The 23,555-nt window shown below is 35.6% G+C and overlaps 1 protein-coding gene across 1 annotated transcript; it reads left to right on the forward strand.

Moving 5' to 3' along the window:
• The first annotated feature begins 257 nt into the window (after positions 1-257).
• On the forward strand, positions 258-23,320 carry LOC127832108 (carotenoid-cleaving dioxygenase, mitochondrial-like). The gene is made up of 13 exons (XM_052357338.1): positions 258-558; positions 7,184-7,306; positions 8,095-8,230; positions 9,953-10,094; positions 10,406-10,544; positions 12,088-12,299; positions 12,989-13,100; positions 13,917-13,981; positions 14,490-14,582; positions 14,792-14,885; positions 16,893-16,993; positions 19,702-19,813; positions 22,377-23,320. The coding sequence occupies exons 1-13, from the start codon at positions 492-494 to the stop codon at positions 22,550-22,552; spliced, it is 1,572 nt and encodes a 523-aa protein (XP_052213298.1). The 5' UTR covers positions 258-491; the 3' UTR covers positions 22,553-23,320.
• Positions 23,321-23,555: the final 235 nt, after the last annotated feature.

Here is a 23,555-nt window from a genome sequence, read left to right on the forward strand (position 1 = left end):
TACAGCACACAATAAATTTTGAACGTAATTGATGCGTAATTGTGTGTGAACAAACGTGCAAAATAAAGGGAGGTAACAGCTACAGTGAATGATATCGATGTTGAAGTTTATTATCGTTCTACTTTTGAGTTTATTACTATCTCTTGACTGAAAAGGTGTATATGATATGTGTAGATGCTCCTATCAAAATTGACACTACTGTATTTCAACACCTGTTTAGTTTGTCTTGATTACATAGTTTTAAATGATTTAATTTTTAAACATGACCGATTCAGATACGTTCGCTATATAGAGATTAGTGTAAACACACACGCAGGTTTATTTTTAGCTCAGTTCATGTATATCATTATCGTATGAGAAGATTGTACGTCTAAACGTTTGTCGTTGTAAACATCACAGATCACATGTACAATGTAACATTCGGGTTTGTGCATTAGTTAAGACTGGTCTTTACAAAAACAAACAATTGTTATAGCATCTATCTTCTACAAATGGAGTTACGGTTTGTTCGTGAAAAGAACGCACTTGAGATCAGTTGGATTAAAGGAAAAATCAATGGTAAGTAGATTTGTATCGAATTCGCAAGCATTAACAAATCACACCGTGCAATCGACTAACGCATCATCTGTGATTCATCCATCGACTGCGGTACTGTATACATGTCGGGTAAAAGCGGAGTGTAAGTATTTCCCAATTCTTTCAGATTTGCGTAAATTCTTTGAGAGCCTAAGAAAGAATTACTTTGTGAACGTAATCCTTACCTTCCTTCTGCTTACTTTTAAAGAAATCCGTTAGAATGTTGTCAAAAATCAAACAAAATTCACCACTCTCTCTGTCAAATTGTAATTACACAGGATTTAGACCAAAGATATATATATGAACAGCATTTTATTGAAAAATTTAAGCATTTCTCTTCGGTTATTCCAAATTACAGCATCCCACATTAACACACAACATTTTTATCAACATTTAAATTCGAGTTGGGTTGGAAAAACGGCTTAAGACAACGGCCGTGGTTACTTATTAGATGGTCATGACATCGGCTGCGAAAATAAAACGAGAGCGCCGATGGCGTTAAAAGCATAGGTGCAAGATACAGGGAAGAATGGCGTCACGTGGTATAATGTAGTTTGATATCGCCATCCGCGAATTTCTCAAATCAATAATTTCAAACAATTACCGACTCTTTAAATAGATAATCTTTCCATTTACATCAGTGTTTGAAACGCTTATGAAAAATAATTACCCAAGCCTTTCAAAATTTAAGCACGGAGAGATCTGTATCGAACTATTCTTTTCACAAATGAAAATAGACGCTACCCTATTCGTCTGCGTCAAGAATTTGTCGTAAAACTTGTGGTAAGCGTTAGATGCAGACGTGCACAACAGATTGAGTTCTGAATACAGATTTCTGAATGCAGATTTTTATAGAAACTCCTCACAGCAGTTACTTCCCTTGCTTCGCCCGGTCAGTAACTTCTAGTATAAGGGAGGCAACTGCGTAGGAGATTGAGATTTATAGTGCAGATAGAATGGTTTTACGAACGAAATTTGTTTTAGGTTATAAGAAGATTTTTTGACATAAAACGGTCTTAGAAAAATTCACTAAAAACGGTGTCAGCAATATTCTTGGAAGAAAACGTTAGAAAAACGTTTCCAAAAAAATTGTAAGAATGACCATATACTAAATTAAATAGATATTTCGTCTGATTTTTGATCAGGTAAGGCTTCATAAAGGGCAACCGATCGATGTGGATTTTCGAAATGTGGTATATACCATAAGCATAGGTGCGTAATCGCACCTATGCTAACTATGCTCAAGCCATCGGCTGAGGCATGATTTTCATGCCACTAATGAAAATTGGCATGATGAGATGTGGACGTTACCTCATTGACCATATTCGATAGAACTATCAGATATTTTGATCACAAAAACAGTTTCAAGATTTTCGTTCGTATTTTGAAATAAAATGGGATGGGTGAGTAAATTTCTTTTTAAATAATTCATACTTTGACATTATTGAAACAAGTCATTTACACGCAATATGTCTCCACATCATGTAGAGTACACTTGACTCTCGCTATGCCGAATACGTATACAAATTGGGTAAAAGTAATTGTGTGTAATGCTTAATCGTTATAACGACTGGTATTCTCACCTTGTTGCCGGTGAAAAAACATACTTATTACTTATATTTCCTACCCAATGGAACACGAAGCGACACACGATATTTTGCGAAATACACAAAGCGACGCGCGCTTATGTAATACGAAATATCGCCCTTGTGTAGGACACACACTATTGTAATATTTTAAAATGCGATATATCGTGGTAAATATCGCGTGTCGCTCCGTGTATCGCGCAAAATATCGTGTGTCGCTTCGTATGTCGAGCAAAATATCGTGAGACGTTTTGAGTATCGCGCAAAATATCGTGTGACGTTTTGAGTCACGTAACATGTCGTTTTTTTGACCGCGATACACGATATTTTGCTAGGTATTCAAAGCGACACACACTATTTTGCGCGACACACGAAGCGACACACTATATATTGCCGTATAATCAAAGCGACACACGAAATTTTGCGAAATACACGAAGCGACACGCGAAAATGTACCACGAAATATCGCCCTTGTGTAGGCAGCCCAAAAGGCGATATATCGTGGTAAATATCGTGTGTCGCTTCGTGTATCGCGCAAAATACCATTTGTCGCTTCGTGTGCCGAGCAATATATCGCATATCGCTTTGTGTGTCGCGCAAAATTTATTGTGTCGCTTTGAGTATCGCGCATTATATCGTGAGTCGCTTCGTGTGTCGCGCAAAATACCGTGTATCGCTTCGTGTGTCGCCCTTGATAAAAGAACGGCTAGATTATAGATGGAACTATCCGGATTCCGTATCTGCGTGATAATTAAATGTTCAACTTGTTAATTTATCTGAATGTGTGAGTTCTATACAGTGTCAACTATTTTCAGTCGTACAGCGACAAATCACATATGAATTGTCCATGGTCTTTAAATTCCAAATAGTATAATCTTGAAAGAAAGCCTGTCAGCCGATATAGAAAGTTAGCTCGTTATTATAGTGTTGCCCTAATTATCGCTATTTTAACAAAAGGATAGAAGGAAATCATATACCGATAGTACAACGCATGCCAAACACATTTCATTGTGTACACACCGGTCTTACTGACCTGTGTACTAACGCGAAAGGAATTGTGGGTAGCCCTTCTTTTACGAGTGAAAAGTGAAAGCGAAAGTAAGTCAGGTAATCGTGCTTCTTATAATCGCTTTCAGTCTTAATAGAGATTCACAATCACATTTAAACATAATCAAATGACATTTCTTTAAACAACATTCCTTTTTTAACACACAATAAACTAGAAATGGCGCGGTAGAGGCCGACGCGTATCCCTTCGCCGCATGTTTGACCCAGGGGCTCCCCAGGGTTGGTAATGGGGCCATGCATAGTTGAGATTGACCGTATTGTCATGAGAGAAGTTCAGTATCAATTAGAAGTGAATCGGTGGAGAAATGAAGAAGTTATGGTAAAAGGCAATTTTTGGTAGGTGTGGTCTATGTGGGCGGGGCGCCCCAGGGTTGGTAATGGGGCCATTCATAGTTGAGGTTGACCGTATTGTGAAAAGAGAAGTTCAGTATCAATTAGAAGTGAATCGGTGTAGAAATGAAGAAATAATAGTAAAAGGCAATTTTGGGTGGGTGTGGTCTATGTGGGCGGAGCGCCCCAGGATAAGAGAGGTTCAGTATCAATTTGAAGTAAATCAGTGTAGAAATCAAGAACTTAATGTAAAATAACCTTTAGAAATGAGTGAAAATCTCTGACCCGGCCCATTCCCAACCCCAATAACTTTTGACCCAGGGGTCAGATCAAAATTCCAAATAGTGCAGGGTCGCACATACATGTATGCTCATAGCTACCATGTGTGTACGTTTCAATGTTCTAGTGCTAATAGTGTAGAAGGAGATAGTTGCCATGACGGACGGACAGACAGACAGACAGACGTCGGTGATAACCACAAAAACGATTTTTCTTTCATTATTAACATTTTCATTCCTACGCAGAACTACTTTGGCGGAATAATAATTCCCCAAACCAGAGGAATGTAATGCGTCTTAGTATAGAGGTGACAATAACGTAGTAACGTAACCATCTATGTATAGATTGAACACATTTGACAATCTCCTTCAAAATACAGTGGAATCTCGAGGTGTCGAAGTTCATAAACCATACAAATTATTTCGATATAAAAGATATTCCAGTAACCCGATTTATAAGACGTACACTTCTGACTATTTGAACCTAGATACAGGTGACAAACGATGCTGAAAGCTCTCCAGTAGGGAATTCCAACATTACTGTCAACCTTCATGTAACTGTCATTAAGTTTGTAAATTCAGTTATGCGTTTCAATTAAGAAAAACCTTGTATTTCAAATTTGAGAAGGGAATGAACATTTATGTTCGAAGTTTCCATTACTTCGATATTACCGATTTCGGCATAGCGAGAGTCAAGTTTACTCTACATGATGTGGAGACAAATTGCGTGTAAATGACTTGTTTCAATAATGTCAAAGTATGAATTATTTAAAACGAAAACCACACACCCATCCTATTTTATTTCAAAATACAAATGAAACTCTTTAAACTGTTTTTGTGATCAACATATCTTATAGTTCTATCGAATATGGTCAATGAGTAACGTCCACATCTCGTCATGCTAAGTTGCATTGCCTCAGCCGATGGCTTGAGCATAATTTTATTTTCGCAGCCGATGTCATGACCATCTAATGAGGAGCCACGGCCGTTGTCTTGAGCCGTTTTTCAAACCCAACTCGAATTTAAACGTTGATAAAAATGTTGTGTGTTCATGTGGGATGCTGTAATCTGGAATAACCGAAGAGAAATGATTAAATATTTCAATTAAATGTTGTTCATATTTATCCTTGGTCTAAATCCTGTGTAATTAGAGTTTGACAGAGAAAGTGGTGAATTTTGTTTGATTTTTGACCACATTCTAACGGATTTCTTAAAAAGTAGGCAGCTAGGAAGGTAAGGATTACGTTCACAAAGTCATTCTTACTTAGGCTCTAAAAGAACACACGCAAATACAACTTCAACAATATCCATGTTGTAGCATGAGTCATTATGGAATATTTAACCTTTGCAAAGTGTTTATTGATGCTATGATGCTATGATAATGGATGTAATGGACGCGTATTAAATTTACTTCTGATACTTAATGAGGTTTACCAAATGGAACAAAAAGACATTCAATAAACACAGACAATATGAGCACAAACAGTTGTTATAGCCGCTCAGAAAACCAGAAAACAAACTCATATTGGGTTAAAAAATCAAATATTTCCCCCCAAATTTAACAGGAGTATATATGCGCATGAACCAAATGCAAATTATATACATAGTAACATGTACAGTTGTGCTGTCGCCCACTTTTTAACTTTTATTTTAGAGGTTGAAAATGTGTTCATTTTTAGCATTATTGCCAATATACATCAAAATAACCCATACGACACGTAGTTTCAAAGGCTTGGCAACCATTTAAGTGATATGCGACCTTCTTTCACAAGGGTCATCGGTGGATTATGGCTTGTGTACCGGAGTGAGATACTATAAAACGTAAATATATAATATTGGTGTAAATGGATATTTAATTGCACTTACAATTAAGTTCCCAAGTGTGTACTGAGCACGAGGCAGACTGACGAGTCTTTCTCGCCTTTATGGTACCACCTTAGCAATTCTTTGAACAAAAGTGTGATGCAAGGATAGCAACTGCATGTGTTTAATGTCGACATGCGTAAAGTTTATTGTATCCTTTCGTTAACGAAATAGCATGCATTATAAACATGAACAACTGATTGAAACAACTCTAATTAATGTCATTATAGAATAAAGTCACGGCTCAAAAATCTTAGTTCGCTTTTCAGCTTAACATACTTTAGAATTGAAATATGACATTTTGATATTCTGTTCTTTCTTTGAATATTTACTAAATCAATAGTATTCTGCATTAAAAGCCACAGTGTAAGAAGACAGTTACCGATTAATTCAGAATTTTCAGGTTTCCCAAATTGTCAAATCCGTAATATTTTAACGCTCAAATTCAACGAAAATTTCGTATAGTATTTCGTAAAATAAACAATCAGTGTTCCTTATAGCAATAGCCACAATTTCAACATTTAGATGTGGTATGGTTACATAGATTTTTGTAGATACAAAATGCTAGTTTTTATTTATTTGTGACCACAATTAATTACATTTTAATTTCCCGCGAATATATCTATTCATACGACACACGAGCACCATGTTAGTGTTCATGTGCCGTATGAATAGATATCGTTGCGGGAAATTAAAATGGAAAAACAACGAGCATTTTGTATCTACAAACATCTATTTTACCAAACCACATCTGGCGTTGAAATTTCGGCAATTGCCATAAGGAACAATTATTTTTGATTGGTTAGCTTTATTTTACGAAATATTGTACGAAATGTTCGTTGATTTTGAGTAGTAGTGTTACTTTAATACCTGTTTCAAAAAAGTTCACGCTAAATAATATAAAAATTGCTAAATAATGAAGAAGTTTGTATGTCTTTATACATTAATGCATTTTATAATCATTAAATATAGAAAATTAGGTGTAACAAGTGCAAGAACGAAAACGTACAAACACAAGTGGTTGGTATGTGCATATATGGCATCATCGTATATTGTTGTATATGCACCTTTGCTTCCGTGTTGCCATAAATTCTGAAAAGAAAATAAGGTACTTGAATATTTCTGTGTAGATAGATAATATGTTTTAGTGAAAACTTGAAGGTTTTGCAGGTGTCGTAAGTTACAACTAGGCAATCAATTAAAAGTTTTACACTAAACACTAGGTATTTTTCATATATTTACCGTATTTTTACGACTGGTAATGCTTATCCGATGCTAACAAAAAAAATGCTACAAGCATAGAAACACCGTTGGAGAGAAAATAAACTAACAGGAAATTATTAACAAGTGTTTTTGATCGTGAGAATAATTGATTTAAAGTAACTATATCTTCTTTTTGCAAGGTCGTGTATACAATATTTATTAAATGTGTGTGTACCGGCTGCTTAAACTTAACTCGTTATTTTATTGACATCGGTGTAGGTACCATTCCGCCGTATGTGCATGGGAATCTGTACAGAAATGGAGGGGGGATGTATGAGGTAGGGAACTACACCTACAATCATCTGTTTGACGGACTTGCTATGATCCAGCACTTCAGAATCGGTAGGTAGTTTGAGCATCGATCTGGGAAAACTGGTATTAATGCATGTTCGAAAAATGTCGTACTGGATTAGCCTGTGCAGTCCGCCAAGGCTTATCAAGGACGACATTTTCCTCTTGAACTGGGTATTCGTTTCGAAAAGACTTCAATTTATCGAAAACTTGCATAAACGCGGAAAGTGTCATCCCTGATTTTCATTTGCGGACTGCACAGGCTATCAAGGATGACACTTTACTCACATGCATTTAGCCCAGTTTTCCGAATCCGAATCTTATTCGTCGGACTGGCTATGGTTCAGCACTTCAGAAACGGATGGTAGCATAGCGTTATTATTAACTAATTTAGAAGTGGTGCAATTAAGTTGTTCTACAACATTATTCTTAGTGGTCACTATCTAAACACTGATTAGTTTGTGGTAGTCAGAAAATTTAACCGATTTTAACTTATTTAGTGATTATATATTCAACATTCACTCATTTAAGTTATAAATAATTTGTTAGTAATCCTGATATGAAACATTCATAACTTTTCTATAAACATTGGATAGTCTTAATAAGAATTGTTTGTTTAACATAAGCGGTTATTTAAAAATGCAACGTAGACTTCTCGTTAAATGCGGTTAATCCAGTCGTGCCATTCTTTATATTTACCACAAATTATTTGTTTCAAGCAATCCATTTGTTTTATAAAATATACCACATTTAGCAAGTCAAGTCTTTAGATAAAATACACTATCTGCACATATGTAGATACATGTGTTAATAAATTACCTGCCTATAATTTTATCAAGCTCCACATGAAGTAAAATATCAGCGAAAATATCTTCAAAGCGACACCTATCAAAAGGTATCAACTGCAAAGGCACCAGTCGTTGGCGAATTTGGCACAGCAGCTATTCCAGACCCTTGCAAAAACATATTCAAGAGGTATGCACTGTGGAAACGGGGTTTAATGCATGTGCGTGAAGTGTCGTCCCAGATAAGCTTGTGAAGTCCGACTTTTGGCATAAAAGAAGTCTCTTCTTAGCGAAAACTCAGTTCAGGCTGAAAGTGTCGTCCCAGAAAGGCCTGTGCGGACTGCACAAAGTAACCTAGGACGACACTTTATGCTCATGCATTTAAGTCCGTTTTCCCAGAACGCGACTGATATTCAAGTAGCGTCACTTCACAATGCTTGATCTTATTTACAAATACTTCTTAGCTGCTTGTTTCCCTTGTTATGAAAGCGTTATATCTGCAGTTTTTAGTGTATTTCAGCCGATAACAAGCAAACGAATTTATTGCTGATCCGTGTCAATTATGAAAGTGTTTTTTTCGTTTGACAGAACTTGCTGTTTTTACTATATTAATTTATTGTTCACATTTTCTGTCAACACGCATTATGTAAAATGAAAGATTATTTTTATCAATATGAAGAAATGGCCTTTATCGACTTGAATGTGGATTAACAAATGTATTTAATAACATGTTTGTCATTGTTTTCTTACTTAGTATATTTTTATCTAGACTTTAAAGGGACGTTCAAGAAACCATACATTAGAGTAAACGTGCAATAAAATATCGAGATAAACACATTCCCGTGTGTTGTTAAGATATCGAATACTAGTTAAGATACTTTGTGTTATAAATTCACATTTCGAACAATTGCGCGTGTGTTTCTGGTGGATATGCTCATGTGAGCAGCCTCGCCAGGATGTGTCAGTACCTAAAGCTCCAGTTTGTCAACAGCATCATAATTAAATATGATAATTATAGGTCAATCTCTCCAGTGGTTTTTTTCTACCTATGATGTTCTCTTAAAATATGTCTTCTTTCAAGCTTGACATATATATATATTTTGTCTTCATGTGTCTTGTTTTGTATACGTTTTAATGCTCCCGAAGGTGGGCATATAGTGATTGCATTTCCGTCTGTCTGTCTGTCTGTCTGTCTGTCTGTCTGTCTGTCTGTCTGTCTTTCTGTCTGTCTGTCTGTCCGTCTGTCCGTCTGTCCATCTGTCCGACTGTCCGTCTGTCTGTCTGTCCGACTGTCCGTCACATTTTTGCGTTTAGGTTTCAAAAAATGCTTATAGCTTCTATGTCGCGTCAAATGTAGCCTTCATATTTGGTATGCATGTGTATATGAACAAGGTCTTTCCATACGCACACAAATTTTGACCCCTTTGACATTGACCTCGAACTAAGGTTTCGAAATCTGCGTTAAGTTTTCGAAAAACCGTTTTTTCCGGGGCATATGTCTTCCTATAGAGAAAGATCTTGTTCTCTATAAATGTTCTTTTCGCAGCAAATTTATCTCTTTGCTATTCGACCTGATGTCCTTCAATGCATTTTTAAAATGTGATTTTTTTTTACCATACATAGATACATCTCACGTTAACAGTTCTTACATAAAATCCATCTTTAAACGTTGTTATGTCTGCGGAAAATTGCTTTATGCAATGGCTTCAAGTGTCGTCCCATGTTAGACTGTACAATCCCCATATTATGCTAATCTGGGACGGCACTTTCCGCCAAAGCTGGAATTTAATATAGAATTAACTTCCATTAAACACAAAATTCCATTACTGCCGACTGCTCGCACGATGCTACACGCATATGAATAAGCCACGTTTTCGAAGAGCGCGACTCAAATCTACGTTTGCTTCTACAGGTTCCTCACGTTCTTTTCGGCTAGAGATATGACAGACAACACGTCTGTGAACATCATACCTTTCAACGACAAGCTCTACGCCGCCACCGAAACCAAATATTGGAACCAGATTGATCCTGAAACACTGGATCGAAATGAAAAGGTACGCAAGGGGCATGGATGAATCACTATGTTCAATTGAGCCTTGTTTTGGAAAAAAAATGAGCTTGCTGATTCATTTGCGTGAAGTGTCAAAAATACATATGTTCAGTCAGGCTAAGCAGTGTCTTATTATTCCGTCTAATATTTATTTTTGCTGAAAAGAGACTTCCTTTTAATAAAAACATACAATAAAAGAGATCGTGTCGCCTGTGATTATGCTCAGGCAACAACACATGCTAATTAAGCACGATCTAGTATTCGCATGCATCAAATCCCGTTTTCCCAGAGCGAGACTAATAGTTATTGTTGCAGCTTGACCTAAAAGAGCTGACGACTGTTGACATGGCAACCGCGCATGCGCACATCGACACAGATGGCACTGTGTATAACGTCGGTCACGTGTTTACGAAAGGGTTGCCAACTGTAGTGACACGCATGCCCAGACAAACAGGTTGGTTGCTTTCATATGTTTGTACTTCATTCAAAGAATGTACTTTTTCCCGCTTAAGGCAAAGGGATATAGAATTGGTTTATCCGTCCGTCCGTCCGTCCCTCAGTCTGTCATACCCGCAGTCTGTCCGTCCGTCTGTCACAAAACTTGTCATGGCCATATCTCAGAAACTATATCAGATATCAACATGACACTTTATTAGTATAGAGATATAAATGAGGAGAAGTGCCATGGATATTAACCATGACCCCACACTTTATTATATAAGAGTTATTGCCCTTTGTTTTTTTGATGATGTTACTTGTAAGGGCTATATCTCAGATACCATGCGAGACTTCAACATGAAACTTCATGGGTGTATTGATATCAATTAGAAGACGTGCCATGCATAAGAACCAAAACCCTTCACTGTATTAGATGCGAGTTATTGCCCTTTGTTGTTTTAAAGTTGTTTTACTTGTGTAACGTGGCTATAAATCATGTACGCTACAAGGTTTCAAAAAGAAACTACATGGGTGTATAAATATCAATAAGGTGAACTGCAATGCATAAGAATGATTACCCTACTCTGAAATATGTGTTTACGATTATACCAAATACAAAGGGTTTGCAACCATCCACAAACGAGCTTTCTCGGGGGATATCAAATCAACGAATTTGCTTGTGTCCTATTGTTTTTTACTAGGGATGGGACCGAATATTTGAATATTCGAATACTCGAAAATCGGCCGAATATTCGAATCCAAAATTCATATTCGAATATTCTATTTTTATGCAAATGCACTTCCAAAAATGTACTTGTACAAAGTCGCAGTTTTGGTTTCCATTATACGTCATTGCTTTGATATCAGCTGCCATCAATGAACGAGGTGATAACTGGCAAACGGGAGCGTATAAGGAGAGGGACCAATCAATTTTCTCTCAATTCAGAGTAATGCAATATGTACACATTATTTTCTGACAATCAGTCAAATATGAAAGTCAATTTATGTGAAACATTAACGTTTATTGATAAAAATTTAACCATCTGTGTTTTTACAGGTTTTTTAACCTCAGCGGTCAATTGTATAAACAGTGGTTAATATAAGCTGTAGTTACTTGATTAGCGCAGTTATTTACATGGATATGTTACCACAATATAGTTGTTTTTGTATAAAAGAATAGTATACTAATCAATGATCTTAAACAAATATATATTACTCTATCCAACTTTTCAAAGCTGCACATAAGATACGATTTATAGTGGCATTTGTGGCAATCAGGAATAGTAATCTGCTCCGGACGGTCATAGGTTCGGACATTTTAATATAAGGGTTAAAAATCGAATATTCGAATATATTCGAATAATGACAAACGAATATTCGAATATCATTTCCAGTATTCGTTTCCGTCCCTATTTTTTACCGTTATTTACATTATTTATTTACTTATATTCATTTATTTATATTTACATTGTTTATAATTCATGCCGTTATGTGTAGTTTTCAAAATGCTAAATCACTTATAAAGTGACCATACACATAAACTAGATAATTCCACACAGATCTGCATGTTGTTGGATCGAAGCTCGATGCGACAGAAAACGTCGTTGCGCTAGTACCTTCCTCCTTTTGGACCCACGTTCATTACTTCCACAGCTTCGGCATGACGAAAAATTACATCATCATCATTCAACAACCACTCCTCATGGACATAAAAAGGGCTGCGCTAGGATACTCGGCGACAGATGCCTTGAAATGGCACCCAGATATGAAGGTAAGGACAGGAAGGCTCTATCGGTCGTCGTTGGCTCAGGTGTGACAAAAAAGTAACCTTTGAGTGTATAACGGATCGTTTAAATCATTTGTAGGGCTAAAAGGCATCAGGTCATACTCAGGGGTACTTTTTATTAAATGTTCCGTACCGCGGATCTTTTTTAGTATACGTAAAAGTATTTTTTTTTCTTGTCCTCCGACCTCATACAGAAGCTTTGAAGTGACGCCAAGCTATAAAGGTGCTGACAGGCTTTTTATGCCCCCGATAGGTTGGCTTATAGCAGTTGAACTGTCCTCCAGTCCGTCCGTCAGTCAGTCCGTCCGAAAACTTTAACATCGCCCATAACCTTTGCAATATTGATGATAGCAACTTGATATTTGGCATGCATGTGTATCTCATGAAACTGCACATTTTAAGTGGTGAAAGGTCAAGGTCATCACTCAAGGTCAAAGATCAAATAGGACTTCAAAGCGGCGCAGTAGGGGCATTGTGTTTCTGACAAACACATCTCTTGTTATTTGTTCATAATAATATTTGAAACAGCACAGACAGAGTCTTTGACGTGGCATTTAGAGATAAAGGTGATAATCAGCTATCTGCATGTATATTTTTTATTCGCATTCATTCGTTAATTAAAGTATTGCGGTAACACAGACAGGATATTAAACGTATTTGCTTATCTCTTTTAGACGCGATTTCGCATGATACACAAACAGACTGGAGAGCAGCTAAACAAGCATATGGTCTACGAGGCTGACGGGTTCTTTACGTTCCATACTGCAAACGCGTATGAGGAAAACGGTAGTTATGACAGCCTTTACAATGATGCCGTCATGTACTATTGTTAATGTCATGAACCTGAGTCCATAGCTAAAGATGACACATTTAGATTGAGATGAAAACTCACCAAATTGAGTTATTTAGTTCGTTACGATGAGGATAACTAGAATTATTGCCATTTGTTTCTTTATCTGATTATGACTGTATACTAATTAAATGTGTTAAGGACAATTGAGTGACGGATTGTGGTGTGAAAACAATACTTTTATATGATTATGTGTAAGTCCGTGTGCATGTACTAATAAAACAATTACATAAAAAATCCACAATATTGCAACGTATCCATCTAATTTAACAACAAAATAAAAAGTTGTCATGAAAAGCACACATATGACAGCGTCACTCGTGATAAATATCGATGAACAGTGGTGAAACAAAACATTCTCTTTCACCGAACTCATCTTCTATATAAGCGTTTTCTTTGCGTACTTCTCATCTAGATCCTTTGTGTTTCTGGTAGTTAAGAAATACATAAGTAATTCAAATATATAATCATCCACATTACTAGTATCACCTTTAAATACATGTTTTATGCCAAGGTCACCGTTGCATATTCGATATGGTGTCCGCCTAGCGACCATGAGGTTACGGGTTCGTTCCAAATTGTTAGAACGATCTTTAGATCTCCCCGAAAGACACCAAGTGCTGGTCCTACCAAGGAAACGAACTCGAGAGCAAATCCACAGGCTTTCGATGAAATCGAGCTTGAATGTATGCGTTTACAATTGAACTAAAACTAAACATTTGAGTGTTTCTAACGCTGTTTATACCCTGTAGATAACATTGTGATGGATTTGGTGTGGCACAAAGACGCCGGGATTATCGATGCGTTTTATCTAAAGGTACTTTTTCTTGGTAGTTTATAATGATTATATAAGAGACTAAAGTAATCTTTTATTTTTTTATTTTAAGTTGCCTTAAAAAATATAAGAGCATGCAAATATTTCAGTTGTGTTTGTGTTATGACTTTGGTAAAGTGTAGATTACCTCTTGTGGTCAACTACAAATACTTCATTTCAAATTGGCTCAAAAAATACAACTAATAAGATATTAGTACTCTACACATGCAATTTGTTTGCAGAACTATAAAATTTAATTCTGAACCGATATATGAATGAAAAACAGTGTATTTGAATGAAATTCTTTATGAAGATAAATGCAATAAGATGGCAACTTATTAATATTATTATGAACTTAGTAAACTAAAACAGTTGTTCTAACCTTTTTTTATCCAAATTTACGAAGATATTAGCTCATTTGATTTTGTAAATAGTAATCATTATAAGATCAAGAGACAACATATCGAATACAAATGTTGGAATTTATCAGTTTCTGATATTTTTGTTACAGAATCTTAGTTCAGAAAAAGTAGAAGAAACGTTTAAGAAGATCGATAATTCCGTACTGAAAAGATTCGTTTTTCCCGTCAATGTGAGCGAAAAGGTATTTTTACGGATACGTACAGTGTACACTGTGGTTATTTACCTTCCATTAAACAATAATTTTGAGTTCGGGTTTTTAGCGATGTTACATTCTACCATACTCTTAACTTGTAAAGATTGGTTATGAGTATAATATCACATTGTGCGCGTGTGATTATTTCATTATAGAGCACCGAATTAACTTCTTCGCGTTTTAATTGTTTTTCACAGGCCAAAAACGGCGATTGCTCTTCTTCTGCACCGTTTCACATATCCCTCAAAGACGGTAAAGTGTACTGCAAAGCGGAGACCATCTGCGACGTTGGTAAAGAAGTTGTTTGTCTATATTTAACTACACGTGTATACTTGCTTTCCCTGATTTCTTTGGATAAAACGTGTTTTTACTTAAATTGTAGTCAGTGTTTTTATTTCGAAGGGTATCGATTTTAATTCACGAGTTTTAAGAGGTATTACAGAGCTAGTGAATACATTAATTTTCTAAGATAAAGAGTTTATTAGAAATCGAGAATAAACCTTAACCAACAAATTGTTGCTGTTTTGCTCCCACTGTTGTTTTAAGTTTGAAATCGGATAGTTTCGAAGAAAAAATTAAGTTTTTAAGCCTAAATTTTCAGTCCGGCACCCTTGACGATCCGGTTAATTTAATTAACTTACTGTATAAGATTTAATTTGGGAATCTTGAAAAACGTTGTAATTTTTAACTAGGTTTTCCGAAGGAAAAAAATGGTTATTAGATTTGCGAATGTCGGCGGGCCGGCGGGCGGGCTGGCGGGCTGAAGAAGCTTGTCCGGGCCATCACTTTGTCGTTCATTGTGAGACTTTAAAATCATTTGGCACATTTGTTCACCATCATTAGAGGGTGTGTCGTGTGAAAGAATTACGTCGATATCTCCAAGGTCAAGGTCACACTTTGAGTTCAAAGGTCAAAAATGGCCATAAATGAGCTTGTCCGGGCCATAACTATGTCATTCATCGTGAGATTTTATAATCATTTGGCACATTTGTTCACCATTATTGGACGGTGTGTCACACACAAGAATTACGTCAATATCCCAAACGTCAAGGTCGCCACGACTAATAATAGATTTATTTTGAAACAAAGGGGGCTAATTATAAACATTCAGTTCAGTTTGATTTGTCTCCCTTTATCAGACTTTTTTCAAATTGAAAACCTGGTTTTGTGACAATTTTGTCCCTTGTTTACTGAGTGAAAAAGCGAAATACCTATTTTAAAAGACTTAGTTACTGTTGAATGCAGAGAAATATATTAAGCGAAGCTTAAATAAAATAAAGAACGAACCGAGTGGTAAAGGCGTTTGTGCGTATTAAATAAATTTATCTGCTTTCGGTGGTTACATCGTATGCAAATTAGCCCATTCATTCAGTATTCTGTTGTTCATCCCATTTATTCCGCATTTTCCTGTTGTTTATTCCATCAATTGTGCATGTGTATGTTGTTTATTAATCCATTTAGCATGTTTCTCTTGTTTATCCTATCCATTCCGCAATTTTATGCCTTACAAGACAATAAACAAAATCAAATGACTTAATAAAACAACAGTAGACTTAATAAAACAAAAAATCGATCATATGAGTTGTTAAAGAAAACAAGGAGAAAGGTGAATTTATTCTATTTTTGTTTTAAGAATCTAACATTTAGATTCACATATTTGCATGTATGTGTAGTATGCTGTTTACAAGTAGTGATACAAAAGTATTTAAACGCAGAAAAAGACTAAATAAAATATATGTTGCCCACACTAGAAAATATGGGAACGGGCAACTCAACGCATGTGCCTTTCGTTTGGTCGGCTGGATTTTTGTTAAAAAGAAACTTCCTTTAAACTAAAACCTTCATAAAAGCTGAACGTTTCTTCCCTGATTAGCCTCTGCGATCTTCAAAGGCTAATCCGGGATGACATTTAACGCTCATGCATTCAGCCATGTTTTCCAACAGCGCGGCTAATTTTGTATATTCCTTGGTGTTTGGCAACTTGTCTTTTATGTCTCAAGTGTATGTTGTATGTACACAATTATCTAAGCAGCGATATTGTTTTTATTTTGTGCGGGGCGCATAGGCTATTGTCGGACAACACTTACGCACCTGTTTTAAGCCCTATTTTCCCACGGGCAGCTCACATGTTCTGTCTTATCCCGCCACCATTTCTTAAAAAAGCTCAAATGTGTTTGACCAAACTTTGCTGAAGCTTAGTTTTTCATTTGAAATACAGTTTGTTTTCATTCCTAAGGATATATAGACTTTTTTTTTAATAATGATCTATGAAGTGTTACCGTGCACACATCATTACAGGATTAGAATTCCCCCAGTGGAACTACGCCGGATATAACGGCCGGAAGTACCGATACGTGTACGGGGTAGGACTGCACAAGGGCAACAGGATGACCACCAGTGTGAGTAAAGGGTCACTTACGCTAAAATCAATCGCAAACAATAGGGCTCCGTCTAATTAAATATTAGCCTCGTTATGTGAAAAGGGGGTTGAATGCATGTGCGTAAAGTGTCGTCCCCGATTAACCTGTTCAGTCCGCACAAGCTAATGAAACAGAAACTTTCCACATAAAGTGGATTTTCGTCAAGAACAAGTCTTTCTTTACACTAGAAAATACCAGAAAATGCGGATTTTTTTTTGTCCCTGCACAGGCTAATCTGAGACGGACGACACTTAACGCGTATGTATTAAACCCCGTTTTCTCAGAGTGAGGCTAAATTATTTAATGAACTATTTATGATAAGATTTAATGACCACCAGTGTGAAAACATGGGCCCGTATTCACCAAACAATTCTTAAACTTAAAAATACAGGATAGACTTTGATCCACGAAAATATTTTCAGCGTTTGAATATATAACGGCTACCACTGGTAATTGTATAAATATGAAAATGTTCTGCACAAAGAATGATAAGGATAGAGGTGGTTAATGCAAAGTTCGAATCAAATTTGAAGAATTTCTTGAATATACAAATGTAAAGAATATATTAAGTCTAAGAATTGATTGGTAAATACGGACCAGGGTCACTTATGCTACAATCAGTTGCAAACAGGGCCCCGTCTTATCAAAGATCATGTGACAAATTTATCTTACGATTTACTATTTAGCTCTCACCTAAGACGATTTTATTATATATATTATTAAATATTAACTTAAAATAAAACAATACGTTAGACCATTATAAATAAAATGGACCAAACATTTAGAACACCCCAGTATCTCCGCAAAACGATTGAATAGCACAAGCACTTAAGGTAGCGCACCTCTAATGGGCACATATCCAAATATAATCTAATTAATTATTTTCTTATTCAGCATTATTTCACTGAACTACATGCAAATTTGTAGGTAGGCTTTCCATGCTTTTAAAAAAATATACCGATTTTTGCAAAACCACCCCCACGCTCGGCTTTTGTCCAGTTTATTTTCACCCCTGGGGTATATAAAAGTTCCATTATTCATTCAAATTTCCAAATATAGGCATGCAGTTGGTGTGTACAGATGCTGTAAAGGTGTTTAAAGTTTAAACAAGATGAAATAAGTATTCTTTTACAGACATTTATTTTTTACAAATTTTTATCTATGGAAGAGCGCCATGAACTGTAAGTGATTTCAGCCAAGTAAAAATTGGGTCGGTTAAAAACAAAGTGTCATAAAATTCAAAATAGTATCATTTAAGTCATATTTTAAACTTAGTTTTTATAGAAACACTATATACAGCAAAAATACCAAGAAATAGACAGATTTACCGTTTACTTTTTGAAATAAAAATAAAAATGCAACATGCATGGTTCGTATTTTCAACAGTAAATCACCCAATTTCGCCATAACGTTGTTTTAATTTTAATAATTGAAGAATGTGCATAAAAATTGCAACATATTTAACAATAAATATAGCTTATATGCCATATTAAATCAAATTACGTTAGAAAATAAATAAAACGCGTCGCAAAAAAGTATACGTCGTCGGCAGGATTCGAACCTGCGCGGGAATATCCCAAAATATTTCTAGTCTATCGCCTTAACCACTAGGCTACGGCACCTAATAGTAGGCTCTTCAACATTCGAAGAAATCGCGGGAAATCATTAGAGGTGCGCTACCTTAACACACACATTTACTCCAATATCTTTTGTGCACTTACGAATTGAGGTGTCCATATACGATTTTGGTGTCAGCATTATTTTTTCAATAATAAATGAAACATTCAGATGTTAACGAGTTAAGTTTAAAAAAAAACGTTATTTTTTGTACCATCGATCAAATGCTGTTGACTTCATTGAAATTCATACCGACCCGGTTAACGAAATTCATAACGACCCAGTTTGGGAAATTCTAAACGACCCAGTTTTGAATTTCATATCGACCCAGGTTTTGTAATGCATTACGACACAGTAACTGAAATTCATAACCACCCAGTTTTGAAATTCATTACGCCCCAATTTTTGCTATTTGTAGCTCTTTAGATTTTGATGCCATCATTTATTTTCTCATATTGTCGAGTATAGGTTAATGCAATTAGTTGTTGTACTGTCGACCAACTTTTGTTCACTTTATCGAAATCATGAACACTAAGATTATTAAATTCAAAACAACTCAGTTTTGAAAATTAATAACAATCCAGTTTTGGTACTCATAACTACCAAGTTTTTGAAGTTTATAACCTCCGTTTTGGACTTTTTTAACAACCCGTTTTCGAAATTCATAACGGCCAATTCTCGAAATTCATAACTATCCAGTTTTGAAATTAATCAAGACCCATTTTTTGAAATTCATAAATACACAGGTTTAGAAATTCAAAACAAGCCGTTTTTGAAATTCTTAACAACCTTTTTTGAAATTAATAACGGCCCAATTTTTTTTAATTCATAACGACCCACATTTTGAATTCATTTCGACCCTGTTTTTTTTAAATTCACAACGACACAGTTTGTGAAATGCATAACGACCCAGTTTTTGAAATTCATACCGAACCAGTTTTTAAAAATTATAGCGATCCAGTTTTTATAATGCATATGGACCCAGTTTTGAAAATCATTGTTATCCAGTTATTGGAATTCACGACAACCTGTTATTTTTAATTCATAACAATCAAGTTTTTATTGTGAAGGTTGTGAAGATCAACGTGGACAGCAAGACCTACGAGGAGTGGAGCGAGGCAGGATGTTATGTGTCCGAGCCGGTGTTCATAGCCGACCCTAAGGGCACGGCTGAGGACCATGGTATGTTTATTGTCCAAGGTCACAGAGGCTTATCAGGGACGACACCTTACCCTTTAACTGTTTTTTTTCGCTGAAAAGAAGTCTTCTCTAAACGAAATTCCAGCTTATGCGGAAAGTGACTTCCCTGAATAGCCAGTGCGGACTGCACAGGCGAATCTGGGATGACACTTTATGCTCATGCATTGAGTCCCAAGAGTGATTCTAATTTTTTGCTTGGCTGTTTTCGGTGAAAACCTGAGGTACATGTATTGTCATAGCAAGCTTATCGTCCGCCGTCCGCGTCGTGCTAAAACCTTAACATAGGCTCTAAAATCAAAGTGCTTCCATGTCAACTTTGTAACTTTGTAGATGCACCTTAATGTTCTGCGCGCCACACCCATTTTTTGGGTCATTAGGTCAAAGGCCAAGATCACTCCTGACAAGCTTTCATTTATTAAAAACTGCACCGACAGCCGAGCGTTGGCACCCGCTATGCGGTGCTCTCGTTGATTAGACGTATAACAAACAATGCTGGAGTTTTGAAAACACTATTAATCTTACGGTACTAACAAATCTTGCCAATTTAAAATTGATAACAAAAAACATACCATATCGAACGTTATTACTTGAAAGACACTACGATTCGTATGGAAAGTGAGTTGGTTCCATTTGTCTAGTTTCGTATTCAAGCCGTGCATATTGAATATATACTTTTCAAGAAACATTATACATACACGTTTTAATTAAATCTAAACAAAAACACTGTAATACATTGACCTTGTTTGTTACGAAGTTCATGTCTCACATGTGCGTTTGAAAATTATTTTTTGTCGAAACAGAGCTGACATTCTTTACTTTAAATACGAACTCAATAAAACTTGAAACCTATAAATGTTTGTTTCAATTACGTGACATAAAAATGCAATCTAGTACATTTTAACATATTTGGTTTTTATTTAAACTCTATGTCCTTTTTGCGACTGCAGAAGTCAAGAAAATCCAGTTGTTTATTATCCCCATCAAAGGCGTAGGGATATAGAATTGGAGTTATCTGTTCGTCAGTCCTTCCGTTCGTCCGTCGGTCACAAAACTTGTTAGGGCTATATCTCATAAACTATTTAAGATATCAACATGAAACTTCATAGGTCTAAAGATATCAATGAGGAAAAGTTCCATGTACATGAACCATAACCATACACTTTCTTTTACAAGAGTTGTTGCCCATTGTTTTTTTGTTTTTTAGGATGATGAAACTTTTCAGGTCTATTTCTTAGATAACATGCAAGGTTTCAGCATGAAAAAAATGCTATGCTAAGAACCAAAACCCTTCACTTTCTCAAATATGAATTATTGCCTTTTGTTGTTTTGGTATTATTGAACTTGTCAGAGCTTTATCTCAGATACGATACACATGAAACTTCATGGATGTGTAGAAATTAATGGGAAGAAGTGTCATGCATAAGAAACCAAACCTTGCACTTTCAAAGAGTTTATGCCCTTAGTTGTTTTTGTATGATGTAAATTTCCAAGGCTATATCTCAGATACTCTACCAGATTTTAACATGCACATTCATTTGTAGATACTAGATTGCAATTAGGAGAATTGAAAGTCATAAAATTCATTATCGGTACCCTACAGTCGAGTATGTATAACCTATGAACTATTTCCTTACACTTAATGATTAAACTGTAAATCAAGGTATTTGCACTGATCAATAAAGAAAGTTTATTTTGCGGGTGATATCATTTTGACGAATTGGCTTGTTCCATATTCAAATCGACTAAGGTGCTGGCAATTTCGTACTTAAAAGTAAAACGTAAATTGAAATAAACCAAAAAGTACTAAATATAAATGAAAATTATTGCATATGAAGGTTTGAAATTATAAATATTAATTGCGATACATTTGAATTTCACTTAGTTTTACTAAATAACAACCCAGTTCTTTATTCGCTTTGAATAGGAAATGTGAACTGTTTCCCTACTCTTAATTATAACCGATTAAGGTACTGGCAATTTTTTTACATAAAAAATTAAATGGAAATGAAACAAGGAGTACTACACAGCAATGAAAATCAACATATATATATAGTTTGAATGATAAAACTATTTATTGCTATTTATTACGATTAAGTATTCTAAAATGATTGTTGCGGTTGAATAAGGGATATGAGCCCGTTTAGCTTATTCGTAGGGCTGATCACAATTGAAACCAGTACACTTTTAGGTCATTACGGCCCCTTAGAGAATACCAAGTGACAATATTGCGACAATTGTTATGTAGTATGTATTGTACTGGTTTGTAATAGAAATTCGTCTGATATAACTGACCGATTATGACAAGAGTTTCTCTCTGTTTTGTGTTCCTGATGTTTTTTGTCCTCAACCGGTTTCGCTCTGTGTGTCTGTCTGTTTGTCCGTCAGTCTGTCACACTTTTTTGGATCCTTGGATAACTTTAAAAGTTCATATTTTTCATGAAACTTGAAACATGGAAAGATGGCAATATGGACATCATGCACGTCATTTCATTTGTAAAGACCGTTTTCCAGAACGCCTCATTTATTTTACACGCGCGCATTCCAGGTGTTCTATTGGTCGCAGTCAACAAGATCTACACGAAAGACTTGAGGAGTTGCTTCTTGTTAGTGCTGGACGCCACAAACATGACGTCACTGGCCAAGGTCGAGTTTGAAGGATTAGACAATTTTCCAAGAGATTTCCATGGGCTTTTTAAATCTGAAATTGGCAAAACCAAATAAATTATATGAGTGAGTAGTGAGTGTGAAAATCACGTGATTGTTTAATATAACGATTGGGGTTATAATGTTTACAAGGAATGGCATGCGTTTGCCCAACACTAATTTATACTGTTTTCCGTGTTATTCGTTAACGTTTGTGTTTTTGTTTTTCATATGATTTTGTCCCGTGTCTGATTGTATTGAAATTGATCATTTGCTTGAAGTGGTAATAAGAATGATTTAATGCTAACTTAACTGAAATTTCATTTTTTTGTATTTGCTTCTGAATTCTAATTTCAAAGTCTAGTGAATGTGTTTTACATTAAACATCAGTGCAATAGCTGTACAAAAGTTGAAGTAAAGTATGCCTGTTGTCGAAATGTAATCATTGACTACGTTAACCAATTTTAATATATTTGTTTAAATAACACGTTTCTTCAAAATGCCACGTATCACTAGTTTATAAAGTTCAATTCAGTATGGATAGTGGTGTTGTTTAATATTGATTGTATGTTATCGTTGTTAATATCCGCCGATACCGGGCAAGTGACAACTTAGAGAATACTATGCAAGTGGCATTGTGTAAGAAGACGGTTGTGTCCAAACTTAAATTCTTGTTTCCCCACTGCGAACTACAAAAAACAATAATGGCTGTCATGTTAAACTTCCAAAGTGAGAACCCCTACGTCAAGCCCGATTCAGCAATTATATCCGCCGAAATTGTTTAGTTTAGTCTATAAACAACTCTTCTATTTACACGTAACTTAATGCAATAAAAAGTTAAACGTATTATGGCTCTTCTTCAACTCACAAAAAGTTTGTAATAACCATGTTTTATTTCGTCAAGTTTTGTTTGCTGGTTTGTTTGCCATGAAAAAAGCTAAACATTATAAAGCGTTACAAAGGAGTGAATACGTTTGAAAGTTCTGTTGGCATGGTTATATTGTAATTCACTACGAGGATTGCGGACATTAAGTATAACATACACATCTCAAAGTATGAGCATTGATGGGCGAGTGGTTTA

This window comes from Dreissena polymorpha, chromosome 5 (genome assembly GCF_020536995.1).
Source record: "Dreissena polymorpha isolate Duluth1 chromosome 5, UMN_Dpol_1.0, whole genome shotgun sequence".
In the NCBI taxonomy this organism is placed as follows: domain Eukaryota; kingdom Metazoa; phylum Mollusca; class Bivalvia; order Myida; family Dreissenidae; genus Dreissena; species Dreissena polymorpha.